The following is a 13,986-nucleotide window of genomic DNA, read 5'->3' as shown; positions in this document are numbered from 1 at the left end:
AGCGGGCATCTCTTTGTATAGCGGGAAAATGTTCTCTCTCTTTCTTTCTTTCCTTCTTTCTTTCCTTCTTTCTTTCTTTCTTTAGTTCTTTCTTTCTTTCTCTGCATTAAAGCTAGCCTAGCCAACATTGCCAAAATGGCGGTGTCCGCTTTGTCGGCTCACTGCTATAGCTGTCGCTGCAAATGAGCTCCCAACCCTTGGTATTGCCGAATTCTGGTGATCTTTCCTTCCTTGTTTTCTGCTGCAGAAGGCTGGATGAAAAAAAGGAAGAAAGAAAAACTTGTCTTCCGGGATTTTTTTTCCATATAACGCTGATATGTCTTTGTACCGCGTTTACCTGATATTTGAGCCATTGCACGCGCGTGTTATTTGCAGATCCTGGAGGCTTTGGCCTCCGGAATGCACGAAATGCGCGAACATTTACGACACACTGTGTTCACGGCAGTATACATTATACGCTGATATTCGCCTGCGAGTCTACGAAATAAACTGAAGATGCAGTCAGCCGTTGAAGAGGAAGCCTTGTGTCAGTATGCCGCTATCTAAATACACTGAAACGGGGAAGGCGTGTTGCTATTCAATCACTGCATTCAACGTGGCGAGGCTCGTTGCATGTAATAGAAAATAAAAGTTAAAATCTAGTGACTGTAAGAAGGAAATATGTTTCTTTAATTTTGGCCGTCCGTTCCTTTAGGATAGCAGTGGTTGAATATCGCAAAATGAAAAGGAAAGCTCTAGTATCAAGTTTACAACTATGTAACGCATTAGTAATATTAAAGAAAGAAAACGAAACATGTCGAAATTCCGCGAACAGCATCGCTTGAGCCGTCTGAAGCACACAAACTTGATTCGTATACACTTCTTTTGAATAAATGCAGTAATTTGTAAGTGCGGCTTTTGTTGAGCTGCCGTTAACATTCTGAAAATGTCACGCAAGGTATAAAATGATACATCCCACTTGTCCGGTGGAGATGCCCTGACAGAGGCAATTTACAGAACTGTGACACCAGCTTCCGGTGCAGTGTGTTTAGATCTTACGGATTTCCGACAATTTCTGTTACATATTTGGGGCCCTAAATAAAACGTCTTCCAGCTGCAGCTAGTAAAAGTCATACTTCTTTCTATATTGCATGCAGCAAATGTCATTTAAATCCATTCTGCGGTTGTCTATTCGGAGCTTTTCTGTGTTTCACGTGTACTTCGGCGAGCAAGAAAAGTGCGACGGACCAGAGATTCTGCTATAAAGCTGTCTTTTTTCGTTCTCCGCCTATGAGTGTAAACTTGAAATTGATGACTACAGAGTCCGAACTTGGCATTCCAATATGTTCAGTGCACCTGTCTCGATATCAGTGTATGCGTTAGAATTGCTAATAAATTCAGTTTTCATTCCTTTCTTTCTTTTTAGAGCGCAGCTGTTAGGCGCCCGTTCCCGGGTTGAGCGTCGGCGTTGGCGTAGGCGTAACCGCTCGTGGCACGGTTCGCGCGTTCGTCGTCGTCGCCGTCTTCCACAGCTGGCTCCGATGCCGCTCAACATGCCAGCTTTGCCATACTGCCCCTGAATTTCTGTAAAACCACACGCGTCAGCGAACTTGCCGCAATTTCCTTCTTTCCTTCCCTCCTCTCTCTCCCTGTGATCTTTGCTTTCCCCTTTCCCATTCCCCCGGTGTAGGGTAGCCAACCGGACGTTATTCTGGTTAACCTCCCTGCCTTCTTCTTTTCTCTTTCCTCCTCCTCCTCCTCCTCTCTCTGCGAAGGCGCTGACGTCACTGACCTACTGCCAGTCGGGGCGGTGATGTCGGTCGGAAATTATTTGCCTCAATATATCGCGAAATGAAAACACGCAAAGGCTGAATTCAAGTTTCTCATTAGGGAGTATCGTAATTGTCGGACTTTTTTTTCATTTTGTGGGAGAGCCGGTGGTCCGTATACTTTTGTTCACGGGTGTAACTTGAGCAGAGGAGGTGTAGTTGGCGCCGAGGTAAAGTTTCCTCTTAGACGGTCTGAATCCGAGATAGTTGCTAGGGCAGCAACGTTGGAGAGAACTGTGCGAAATACGGGGACTGACGGAGTGGCACTCTTGACCCCAGAAAGGACAGACGCCATTTTACACCGAAGAAAATAAACCAGCTTGTCAATTTCTCACCATGCGTACTAGATTCGAATGACAAAAAAAAAGTTGCTGACGCGTTCATCCTCTGGGGATTTGCGAAACCCGCCGTGGTTGCTTAGTGGTTATGGTGTTTGGCTGCGAAGCACGAGGTCGCGGGATCGAATCCCGGCCACGGCTGCCGCATTTCGACGGGGGCGAAATGTGAAAACAACCCTGTGCTTAGATTTGGGTGTACCTTAAAGGACCCTTCCGGAGTTGCCGGATTCCGGAGGATTCCGGAGTTGCCGCACTATGGCGTGCCTCATAATCAGATCGTGGTGTTGGCGCGTAAAACCACATAATTTCATTTTCTTTATTCTTGATGATTGGCGAAATTAAGGCGATTTCTGATCGGTCAAATAAAGGGTACGTAATTGGTGTCGATATGACTGATATGGTGTAATGATTATGATGATTAGTGCGATGATTGTATTGATGGAAGTAGCAAGACAGAGACGGAGTTGTAATAAGTACTAGTGCAGAATGTTCATTATTGAGATTGACGAGGCACGTAGAGTGGACAGGGCTCCTTTCTGCTTTTGTTTTCTGTTTCTCTTTCTTTTGAATGTCACATGGCCCAAGTTGGCTTGGAAGAGGCCAAAACGGTCATCATACTGAAAAGTGCGTGCAGTTGCCAAAGGGTAGTAATTGCATTAAAAAACGAAGAAATGTTCTTGGGCAAAAATAATTAATATAAATATATTTTATTTTCTTTCTCAAAGCACCCCAAACGGGAAGCTTGCTGCGGTATATCAAAAAGAAAATATAACAAGCAACTATGTGATCTGCCTTAAAGGGATAGTAAAGAGAAAAATAAAATAATTTCAGCCGTATCAGTAAATTGCGCTTTTACAATACCATAAAAAATTACTCTCATCGTAAGAAGAGACTGAGTAATGCCAGAAAAAAAAAAACGTGAGAACACGAGTGACGGGTGGCGACGCCACCTTCGAATTCCCGCACCAACTCACCATAATGTCATGAAATTTGACGGCCTCTGCTCGCGCATAGTAAATTTTCAAAAATAGAGATAAAGAGGGACTGCATTCTATTCTGAAACAACCGAACAGTGAAGCTTGTAAGTTTCGGCAACTTCTGCTGCACTATAACAGCCCAAATATGAAAAATAAATGCACGTCGGAATCCGTGACGCCACACTGACGTACCGGTGTATGGGTTTCGGCGCTAAAATAAAAGAAAAGGGAGTAAGTTCGGTCTTCATTCATTTGTTTTCTTCTTCTATTAATCAACCTGTTACCGGGAAATTAACAAGTATTGAGTTTTGAAGGATTACGTTATGATTATACACTCATCTAATGTTTCGCTTCAGCGTCCCTTTCCCGCGCTTAGATCAGTTTCGAGGTACCGAACTGAACGTTGAACGATACATTGAACGATACGTTGAACGATACGTTGAACGATACGTTAAACGATAAGTTAAACTATACGTTAAACGATACGTTAAACTATACGTTGAACGATACGTTAAACGATACGTTAAACGATACGTTAAACGATACGTTAAACGATACGTTAAGCGATACGTTGAACGGTACGTTAAACGATACGTTAAACGATACGTTAGACGATACGTTGAACGATACGTTAAACAATGCGTTAAACGATACGTTGAACGATACGTTAAACGAAATCAGGCTTTACGCTGACGACTGCGTTGTGTACGATGAAATAACAACGGAAGAAGACCAACTTAGGTTAAACAGGGACATTAATAAGGTAGTTGAGTGGTGTAGACAATGGCAAATGAGCATTAATTTCGAAAAGACAGTATATATGCGGATAACATTAAAAAAGAAGCCACTGGTATGATACATTGAACTATATCAAACGACACGTTGAACGACACGTTGAACTCCGTGGGTTTACGGACACGGCGGCATCCCTCCAGCAGCGGTGCCGACGGCATATATATATGCCTCTGTTTACCTTTGCTGTCACCTGCTCCTGATTCCTCTCATCTCTGCTCCCGCTTTCGCTGTTGGGATTATTTGTGCGACGCGGCGTGAGTCACTCTCCTCTTATCTGCTCGCAGCGTACACGTATAACCTCGTGATACTTCTGCTAACTGTACGTATATACAGCGCCGTCGCTGATGACAGCCGTAACCTACGGGTGACATTCCTGCGCGCAAAGGTTCGTTAAAGTTTGTGGTTTCCCGCCACAAGGGCCGGATAGCGTTGGTTAAAAGTTCACTGGGGAGCACCTTCGAAATGTAAGTCCGTAAGGAAACCCGTGCTAGCGCTGTACTCATAGTAAAATCAACGTCAAGTGTTTAACGGTTGCTTATAACAATATAGATTCGTGCTGCACTTGGATATTGTAACCGCTACCCGCTTTCATTATTAATGTTTGTGTGCAGTTGTACATTATCGCTGTTGTAGTTTGCGTTTGATTATTTTTTATTGTCTTGCGTGATACAAAGTCCGTTTTTGACTGTCGGATCTCTGTGCATGCGTTTTTCGATATTTATATCTTCCCCAGCTGTGCACATGCTCATCTCGGGACTGCATGGCGGCCTCGCCTGTAATGCGTTTTGAACTCGGCACACGCGTATATGTTGGGACCCGGCACGCTGCACCTATTTTATTCGCCTTTTATCTATGTGTATCTTTTAACTTATCTGTTGTTTCGAACTTGTCACGTCGTTTCTTCCTAACTCGTCCTAGCCGTAGATAGCTTCGCTGTCTATGGCCAGGACCTCGGGATTTCTTCGTGGCGTAACGTCGACAGAAAGCTCTCATCATCAATGGCTCGTACCCGCGTAAGGCAGAGTCTCCAAGCACTAGAAAAAAAATGAAGCAAACCGCGCATAGATTCTTTGGTACCACGCCTACAACATACAGAACTGCCACCCGCCGCGGTTGCTCAGTGGCTATGGTGTTGGGCTGCTGAGCACGAGGTCGCGGGGTCGAATCCCGGCCACGGCGGCCGCATTTCGATGGGGGCGAAATGCGAAAACACCCGTGTGCTTAGATTTAGGTGCACGTTAAAGAACCCCAGGTGGTCAAAATTTCCGGAGTCCTCCACTACGGCGTGCCTCATAATCAGAAAGTGGTTTTGGCACGTAAAACCCCAGATATTATTATTATACAGAACTGCGTACGTTTCGATAAAGGACAAGCTCAAAACGAGCATCCGAACCACATAATTGATAAGGCGCTCCCGCCCCTACATGAACTGCGAAGCACGTAGCGCTCCCCGCATACGTTTCCCGCTAAATATTACTGTAGCGCCAGCTGCCTCGGCGACGGCAGCTTGACTGTAGCATACGAAGCAGGGAGTGACGTAACTGCACTTTAGCGCGTAAAAGAACAACAAGCCTAGCGACTCAATTGTGTTGTGACAATGCTATGGGAAGTCCACGTACAGTGCGGACTCCTGAAGAGGCGTGCTTACGAGGTGCGGCTGATTTCTCTTCTCTCTGGTCCACTTTTCGTAGGTGCACGAAGTAATGGCGCGAGCCAAGTCGCAGGCCGTCGAAACGTCTCAGGCTTATAATTAGGTAGAGTGCGTGTGAATGTCGCCACGGGTGAATTATTTCAACCTACGTCGCAATGGGTTATCGTTCTAGTTGTCGTCTACAGCTCTGCCGTCCAACCACCTTCACAGCGTGCATTGGAGACCATTTTTCTTTTTATGCGGAACGCTTTATTATGCGAAGCATATTACGAGGGCTCAACCCAGCTCCTCAGGCGCGGCGGTGACCATGAAATCACGTGACACCGTGACGTCACGACAGAGGAGAAGTGGCTTTGGCTCAACTCTTGCAAGACGGGCTGGGTGGGAATCGAACCAGGGTCTCCGGAGTGTGGGACGGAGACGCTACCACTGAGCCACGAGTACAACGCTTCAAAGCGGTACAAAAGCGCCTCTAGTGAATGCGGTGTTGCCTTAGAAACGCGCTGTTTCTAAGGCGTGCGTCTCTTGCTCAGGCGCACATTTCGTTGCCGCGCCGAACGCTGCTTTGCTCGACGCTCACCGCGTCCAATGCGGGGCGCGTAGTCGCTGCCCTGTAGCCCATTGTCTTACACCCCTTGGCGGGTCGACGGGAACGCTGTCGCGTTCCACTCTTGAAGGCGAAGAAGTAATGCATGAGTTGTTTCTTCGTCTAGCCGAACCAAATATAGCCAAGCAACAGCAGTTCACCAGGCTAAACAGTGGTTCAACAACTAAAATAAAGGCTAGTATGCTTCGCATCCTGGGCTTAACCTTACCTAAGCCACAGCCATTTTTATTTTAAAAGGAACTCGGTGTCGGTTTTGCAGATAGGTTTTGGGACCAGGCGTACGTTAACAGAAAGAAATATGCCGACAATAATATCGCTGGTTAACTGTGTAATAGTTGACGTCTGTTGCTTATTTTTTTATGCGAAGCATATTACGAGGGCTCAACCCAGCTCCTCAGGCGCGGCGGTGACCATGAAATCACGTGACACCGTGACGTCACGACAGAGGAGAAGTGGCTTTGGCTCAACTCTTGCAAGACGGGCTGGGTGGGAATCGAACCAGGGTCTCCGGAGTGTGGAACGGAGACGCTACCACTGAGCCACGAGTACAACGCTTCAAAGCGGTACAAAAGCGCCTCTAGTGAATGCGGTGTTGCCTTAGAAACGCGCTGTTTCTAAGGCGTGCGTCTCTTGCTCAGGCGCACATTTCGTTGCCGCGCCGAACGCTGCTTTGCTCGACGCTCACCGCGTCCAATGCGGGGCGCGTAGTCGCTGCCCTGTAGCCCATTGTCTTACACCCCTTGGCGGGTCGACGGGAACGCTGTCGCGTTCCACTCTTGAAGGCGAAGAAGTAATGCATGAGTTGTTTCTTCGTCTAGCCGAACCAAATATAGCCAAGCAACAGCAGTTCACCAGGCTAAACAGTGGTTCAACAACTAAAATAAAGGCTAGTATGCTTCGCATCCTGGGCTTAACCTTACCTAAGCCACAGCCATTTTTTTACGGTGCATTTCGTAATATCGAGATTGAAGCAGAGCAGCGGTGATGTCATTATTGTCTGCACATCGGAGATCCTTCATGAGGCTAGCGTTTCACTCTCGAGGTGTGCATCTCGAAAATCAGCTAAAAAATGCCTCGGGGTTCCAATTAGCATTGTGCCTAACTATTATGGGCACGCTTTTGGAAAACCGTTAACTGTAGTACGATGTGTTTCGTAGCATCTTTGGAGCTCAGATATCTCGATCGACGCGACGCTAGTCTTAGAATGTATGCCCTCCCCCCCCCCCCCCCCCCCCAATCGGACATGACTTTACTATTCGTCAGCTTGAATTTTGCGATCCGCTCCCTCGTATCGCAGCTCTGTCTCCATCGTCGTGTTGTTGCCATGGAGAAGGGATGTGCTGATTTGGGCATTATTCGGGACACCGCCAAATTCCACCATATATTGCGAGATGCACCATAGGGTCGACGCGAACGTTTTTGCGTTATCTCCGGAGTTTACCAAGCGTTCCTTTACTGTAAAAGGTGAAGGTAACCAGCGTCATAACTTCTTACCAAGCGCCGGGAAAGTAAATAAATAGCTAGAAGGAAGCAATGAAACCGGAAACTCCATGGACACATTGCTCGACAAGGCATTCCGCGTTTGCCTCTACGCCCAAGAGGCCCGGCGCCAGCGGGAAAATCGTGTCCATTGTCTCTATGCGGTCGTGTCACTGCCCTGGCTACGTGCCCCCACCCCCCCTCCGATTGGGGTAAATGAGAACGTGGCGGAATGCGACAATGGGCCGAAATTTAGGCGGTATCCAGAATAGACGCCCGCACTGAACCGGACGTGGTGTTTTGTTCTGCGCAGCTGGCAGGAGTGCAAATTGTTCCCGCATAGCTCCGAAGATAGCCTGGCGTGCAACACTACTGAGATAACCGCTACACTGCGTAGAATGTGTGCCCGCCACTGCCCCTGGCCGATGGACCCAATGCGGTCGCGGTCAGATTGTATAGGGCCACGGTGGCCTACCCTATATAGCTCTAGTCGCGGAGCGAAGTTGACGCGAATGTCGTCGCCGAAAGCATGACATGAGCAACAGTCCGTGTCCAAAGGCTCCTCGGCCTTCAATTAACAGGACAGAGTACGGAACGGATTTAATAAAATTCATTATTTAGGTAACCTACGTAGCAAAATTTTTAAATGAAATAAATATTCAGCCCGCAAAGCAATATCGCTTGCGTGCGAGCTCCTGGACAGTTCGCTGGTAATGCGTACAGCGAACCAAGCTCGCACGCACACGCCCGAATACAGGGTGTCCCACGTGACTGTAGCCAAACTTCAGAAATGTGCAAATGCCACGTAGCTGGACGGAACTAAGGTAACGTTGTTTGCCGTCGCTCGGACATACTCAGATTATTTTTTCTTGCACTCCGTGTAATTACATAATTAGTCTAAATAATCAAGTTCTCAAATTTCTTGATTAGATGAAAAGTGTCAATTATAAAATTGTAGAGCCACATGAAAAAAAGACTTCTGGTACAACTTTCTGTTGCTCAACACATGCTACATAAAAGTGTTTTTCCGAGCGCGAAAGAAGCCCGCGAATACAGGCAAAGTGTTTCGAGCGCCAGTCGCGCGGTAATTTTGCGTGCGTAAATAAATGTTTCTCTCTCTCTCTCTCTCTCTCATTCGCGGGCTGCGGAATGCGGGTGTCTGCAGTTGTCGCCACACGACTAGCTGGCGATAACGTTACTACGTATCCCTTCTCTCCAGCACATTCGGTGAGTCTTCAGTGTCGCGTCAGATGTCCTGAAAAAAAAAGGGGGACGGAAATAGAACTAGGGTAATTTTTGTTAAAATTCGGTAATCTTTGCTCTAGGCAGGGGCCATTGCACGTCTATCACAAGGGCGTTCATTAAGGAGACATAAATAGGACGAGGACGACCGATATCCGCCGCGCTTCCCTCCCACACTATATGCACAGTTCGAGCGCATGCCAACACTCCATGCATAGCACGATACGAAACAAAGAAACGCAGCACGTGATGAGCTCCCGCTGACTGTTTGCGCGTGGCTCGAAGCGGGCTTGTGCACACGTGACTGTTTGTTTCGGCACCCGCCGTGGTTGCTCAGTGGCTATGGTGTTGGGCTGCTGAGCACGAGGTCGCGGGATCGAATCCCGGCCACGGCGGCCGCATTTCGATGGGGGCGAAATGCGAAAACACCCGTGTGCTTAGATTTAGGTGCACGTTAAAGAACCCCAGGTGGTCAAAATTTACGGAGTCCTCCACTACGGCGTGCCTCATAATCAGAAAGTGGTTTTGGCACGTAAAACCCCAAATATTATTATTATTATTATTTGTTTCGGCCTGTGTATACGTACAGTCGCGGACAGAATATTACGGACCATGAAATCTAAGAAAAAGCTGAATATCTCCGCAACATCACAACGCAATCTGGTATTTGCATTTTGGACCTCGACTAGAATATGCTAACAACGTTGTCGTGGGCAGTTTTACTGCATACTGCTACAGGCTGCTCGGGAATTGAACGTTTGCGGAGATCCCGTGGTCCATTTTATTCTTTCCGCGACTGTACGCTACCTTGGCTTTGCCATCGTCCTCGCGTGCGTGGTCGCGCGCAGGGGTTCATTAATTTTTTTTCTCTAATTAAATTTCTGGAATTTCGCGTGCCAGAACTACGATATCATCGTAAGGCACTCTGTAGTGGGGAAACTCCCGATTAATTCTGACCACCTGCGGTTCCTTAACGCGCACCAAATGCACGGTATAGGCACGCGGGCGTTATTGCATTTCGCCCCCCCCCTCCCCCACCTTAGAATCGCGTCCGCCGTGGCCGGGATGCGATCCCACGACCTTGAACTTAGCGGCCCAACGCTAAAGCCACCCAGCAACCACGGCGGGCAGTGAGAAATTTATAGAGCATCCTGGAAAAAATTCCCCGATCCATCATTCTGTTGCTTAATACGCACTACGTAAAAGTTATTTTTACAAGCATGAAAGAAAGCCCCGACACACGAAAAAAAATTTGGGGGGGGGGGGGGGGAGTTGGAGGGGTTAGTAAGCTACCCTTCCGAGGTTGTTAAACGTGAGTAATTCGTTGTAAAATGAAAATTCTTACCGACCAAGCTTTACATAGTGGTGTGGGACATAATAGGCTGCCTCATTATAATCACCTCCCCTGTGCGTTTCGTGCGTTTTCGAAATCAGTCTGTTAGTTTGTGCTTTTCAAGGTCGAACGTCACCTTCGAGCGATTGTTTTGACTGTATGCGAAACGATTTCGAAACTAGCCGCTCGGAAAACACTGAATCGAGAGCATCGCTTCTTCAACAATAATTGTTCCCTTCCGGGATAAATGTACGAATCGGTGGCATTTTCGGTAGGAATCGGAGTTTTTCAGGGGCAGCCAGGACAAAGGCATATCAACCTGCGCACAGTCGATGTTAATAGATTTAAGTTATTCAGCGCTGGGCTGTATCCGTTATGGTAATAACGCATTTCAAAATCAGGCAGGCGCACCTACTGGAGCTTTCCTAAAGAGCTTGCGGCATTTTATGTTAGATCGGCTACATCTGACCGTTGCGAATCTCGAATGTGATTGGTTCATTCACCTTCAGAAAGGTGACTGAAGCTCCGTCTTTGCAATACAATGAAAGTACATGAATGGTATTTGTGCTGGGGCATTGCGCTTAGCGGAGTGGTACGACCTGTACTTAGCGTCTTGTTTTTTGCTCACCATGACTGAGAAAAGAAAATTTTGCAGAAACCATCAGAGCATATATCACTCGATTTTCTATAACCGAATTTCTGTAACCCGCTTGCCTCAGCACTGGAGCCCGATGCATTTATAGACCATGGCCCATGCATTTGGCCATGGTCTATATATACTGACCGAATTTGGCGGGAAAGAGATTAGGCGTGGGCAGACATGCACACCGTAAACTGGGGGAAGTTCCCAAATAATACTATTAGCATTGAATAAAAAAAAAAGGGACGAAGCGGCGGGGAAAGGAGGGGGGTACGGTTTACCGAAATGGGGGAGAGCGGCTGGTGGCAGGAGCTCAGTCAAGCTGCGATGAAGCAGCTCTTGCCACCTATTTTCGTCGTAGAGTGATGCGTAATACGGAAATAAACCTATTGATTGATTGATTGACTGAATGATTGATTGATTGATTGATTGATTGATTGATTGATTGATTGATTGATTGATTGATTGATTGATTGATTCGTGGTGACACAGCGGTACTTTATCGCTGAGGTTATGTCAAAGCTTTGACGCAGGTTACAAGGGCGCCCGTTAGCGCACTTTTTTTTTGCATGATATCTATTCGTAATTATTGGAATGTGGCTCGATTCGCTGAGCGGGAGAAGTGGTTCTTTATTCGAGGGGTTTAAACTTTATTCGGCAGCCCTTAAAGGGTCACTAAAGGCAACTACTACGTAGACTGTTTAAATTCCTTTCCAGGAACCTCGCAACGCTTGTTTCTCGCAAAGAAAATACTTAGTTTACGAGAAAATTGTGTCCGAAGGGTCCGATTCGCTTTTTTGAAGTTCGAATCTCCCGCCACCGAACCCGGGGAGTGATGACGTTGCATACGCCATCACCGTCCTTTGCTGCCGTCCATGAGTAAGTAAGTAAGTAAGTAAGCAAGTTTGTTCCTAGTCTCTTTGTAAAACGGCACCCAATAGACGGCGGCACCGAGCCAAGACAGAGCGGCGGCTTCACCGCTGTATAGCTACTTTTCGGTCAAGGGGCGTAGACCATTCGGGCATCTCGCGACATCGCATGGAAATTGAATCCTCTAATAATTGCAGTTTGTGCGAGTTTCGCGAGCGAGCAAAACCAGCGCAGCACTACGCGATCAGGAAAGTACTGAAACGCGAAAGCGTGGGCGGCTTAAGTCGAGCGAAAACGAAACCTTTCGACCGCCCGCGTCGTTGTCAACGGTAATTTCAATGAGCTATCGTTCTTTTTTTTTCCAAACACGAAATGGAACTGGACAAGTAGCATTTTGTTTGATCTTATAATACAATACGAGGATGTTTTTTTTTTTTTCAGACGAGTAGTTGAGTACTAGCGACAGAATTTAACCGAGGAATGCTTTCGTCATCGGGCAAGTGCACTTAATTGAATGTCCCGGGGCAGTCTCCCCTACACTGTAAAATATTTTACACCCTTAAACGTGAAAAAGGGTGTAAATGTGTATGTAATTCACACGCTTAAGGTGTCGGTTACACAAATCACACCCCAAGGGTGTGATTTATAGACACATTTACACCCTTTTTCACTTTTAAGGGTGTAAAGTATTTTACGGCGTAATCGTGTCCTGCATTTTACCTCGGTTTCTCGATTATCAAGGCTCTGTTCGCGATAGCATTGACGCCTTGGAGATTCTCGAGCACTAAATCTATCACTTTAGCTTGACTTAGCATTTAGCTTTAGTGACTTGTAAGGGGAGTACGCGGCTCAGCGCCAAGCGGAGACAGGCGGCATCACGGTGTCGTGACGCGAACATTTCTCTGACGCGCGCAGGAACACACGCACACAGAAGAAAAGAAAAGAACAGAAAGCGGTAGTTGCCCTTCAATGAGCCCAACTTGAAATAAACAGCATCGCAATTATTAACGGACACGATGATTGAACGTTTCCGAACGCTGCGCGAACTGCGTCGATTGGTCAATGGCCTTTTCAGCTGCCTCGCAGGTTCATCCTATCTGCATATACGATGTCGCTGAGAGAATCGTAGTTAGAGCATCGTGTAGTTAGAGCATCGTAATTAATAACGGACACGATTTATTGAACGTTTGCAAACGCTGCGCGAACTGCGTCGATTGGTCAATGGCCTTTTCAGCTGCCTCGCAGGTTCATCCTATCTGCATATACGATGTCGCTGAGAGAATCGTAGTTAGAGAATCGTGTAGTTAGAGCATCGTAATTAATAACGGACACGATTTATTGAACGTTTGCAAACGCTGCGCGAACTGCGTCGATTGGTCAATGGCCTTTTCAGCTGCCTCGCAGGTTCATCCTATCTGCATATACGATGTCGCTGAGAGAATCGTAGTTAGAGAATCGTGTAGTTAGAGCATCGTAATTAATAACGGACACGATTTATTGAACGTTTGCAAACGCTGCGCGAACTGCGTCGATTGGTCAATGGCCTTTTCAGCTGCCTCGCAGGTTCATCCTATCTGCATATACGATGTCGCTGAGAGAATCGTAGTTAGAGAATCGTGTAGTTAGAGCATCGTAATTAATAACGGACACGATTTATTGAACGTTTGCAAACGCTGCGCGAACTGCGTCGATTGGTCAATGGCCTTTTCAGCTGCCTCGCAGGTTCATCCGATCTGTATATACGATGTCGCTGAGAGAATCGTAGTTAGAGAATCGTGTAGTTAGAGCATCGTAATTATTAACGGACACGATTTATTGAACGTTTGCAAACGCTGCGCGAACTGCGTCGATTGGTCAATGGCCTTTTCAGCTGCCTCGCAGGTTCATCCGATCTGTATATACGATGTCGCTGAGAGAATCGTAGTTAGAGAATCGTGTAGTTAGAGCATCGTAATTAATAACGGACACGATTTATTGAACGTTTGCAAACGCTGCGCGAACTGCGTCGATTGGTCAATGGCCTTTTCAGCTGCCTCACAGGTTCATCCTATCTGCATATACGATGTCGCTGAGAGAATCGTAGTTAGAGCATCGTATAGTTAGAGCATCGTAATTATTAACGGACACGATTTATTGAACGTTTGCAAACGCTGCGCGAACTGCGTCGATTGGTCAATGGCCTTTTCAGCTGCCTCGCAGGTTCATCCGATCTGTATATACGATGTCGCTGAGAGAATCGTAGTTAG

At 46.9% G+C, this 13,986-nt stretch overlaps 1 protein-coding gene across 5 annotated transcripts in view; it reads left to right on the top strand.

Annotated features, from left to right (window-relative positions):
- Positions 1 to 13,986, top strand: part of Pld (Phospholipase D) — a 170,937-nt gene that overhangs the window by 51,508 nt on the left and 105,443 nt on the right. For 4 of the 5 annotated variants that reach the window (XM_070527443.1, XM_070527441.1, XM_070527442.1 and 1 more), the window contains exon 1: positions 4,361 to 4,382. The exons of the other annotated variant lie outside the window; for it this stretch is intronic. In XM_070527443.1, the coding sequence (XP_070383544.1) occupies positions 4,381 to 4,382 (2 nt within the window). In that variant the 5' untranslated portion in view covers positions 4,361 to 4,380. Of the gene's footprint in view, positions 1 to 4,360; positions 4,383 to 13,986 lie in introns of those variants that run through there. 5 annotated transcript variants of the gene reach the window in all.

The sequence above is a fragment of the Dermacentor albipictus genome, chromosome 10 (assembly GCF_038994185.2).
Source record: "Dermacentor albipictus isolate Rhodes 1998 colony chromosome 10, USDA_Dalb.pri_finalv2, whole genome shotgun sequence".
NCBI classification, from domain to species: Eukaryota; Metazoa; Arthropoda; class Arachnida; order Ixodida; family Ixodidae; genus Dermacentor; species Dermacentor albipictus.
Note: the sequence above shows the minus strand (reverse complement) of the source record. Positions and strands in the feature narration are given on the sequence as shown.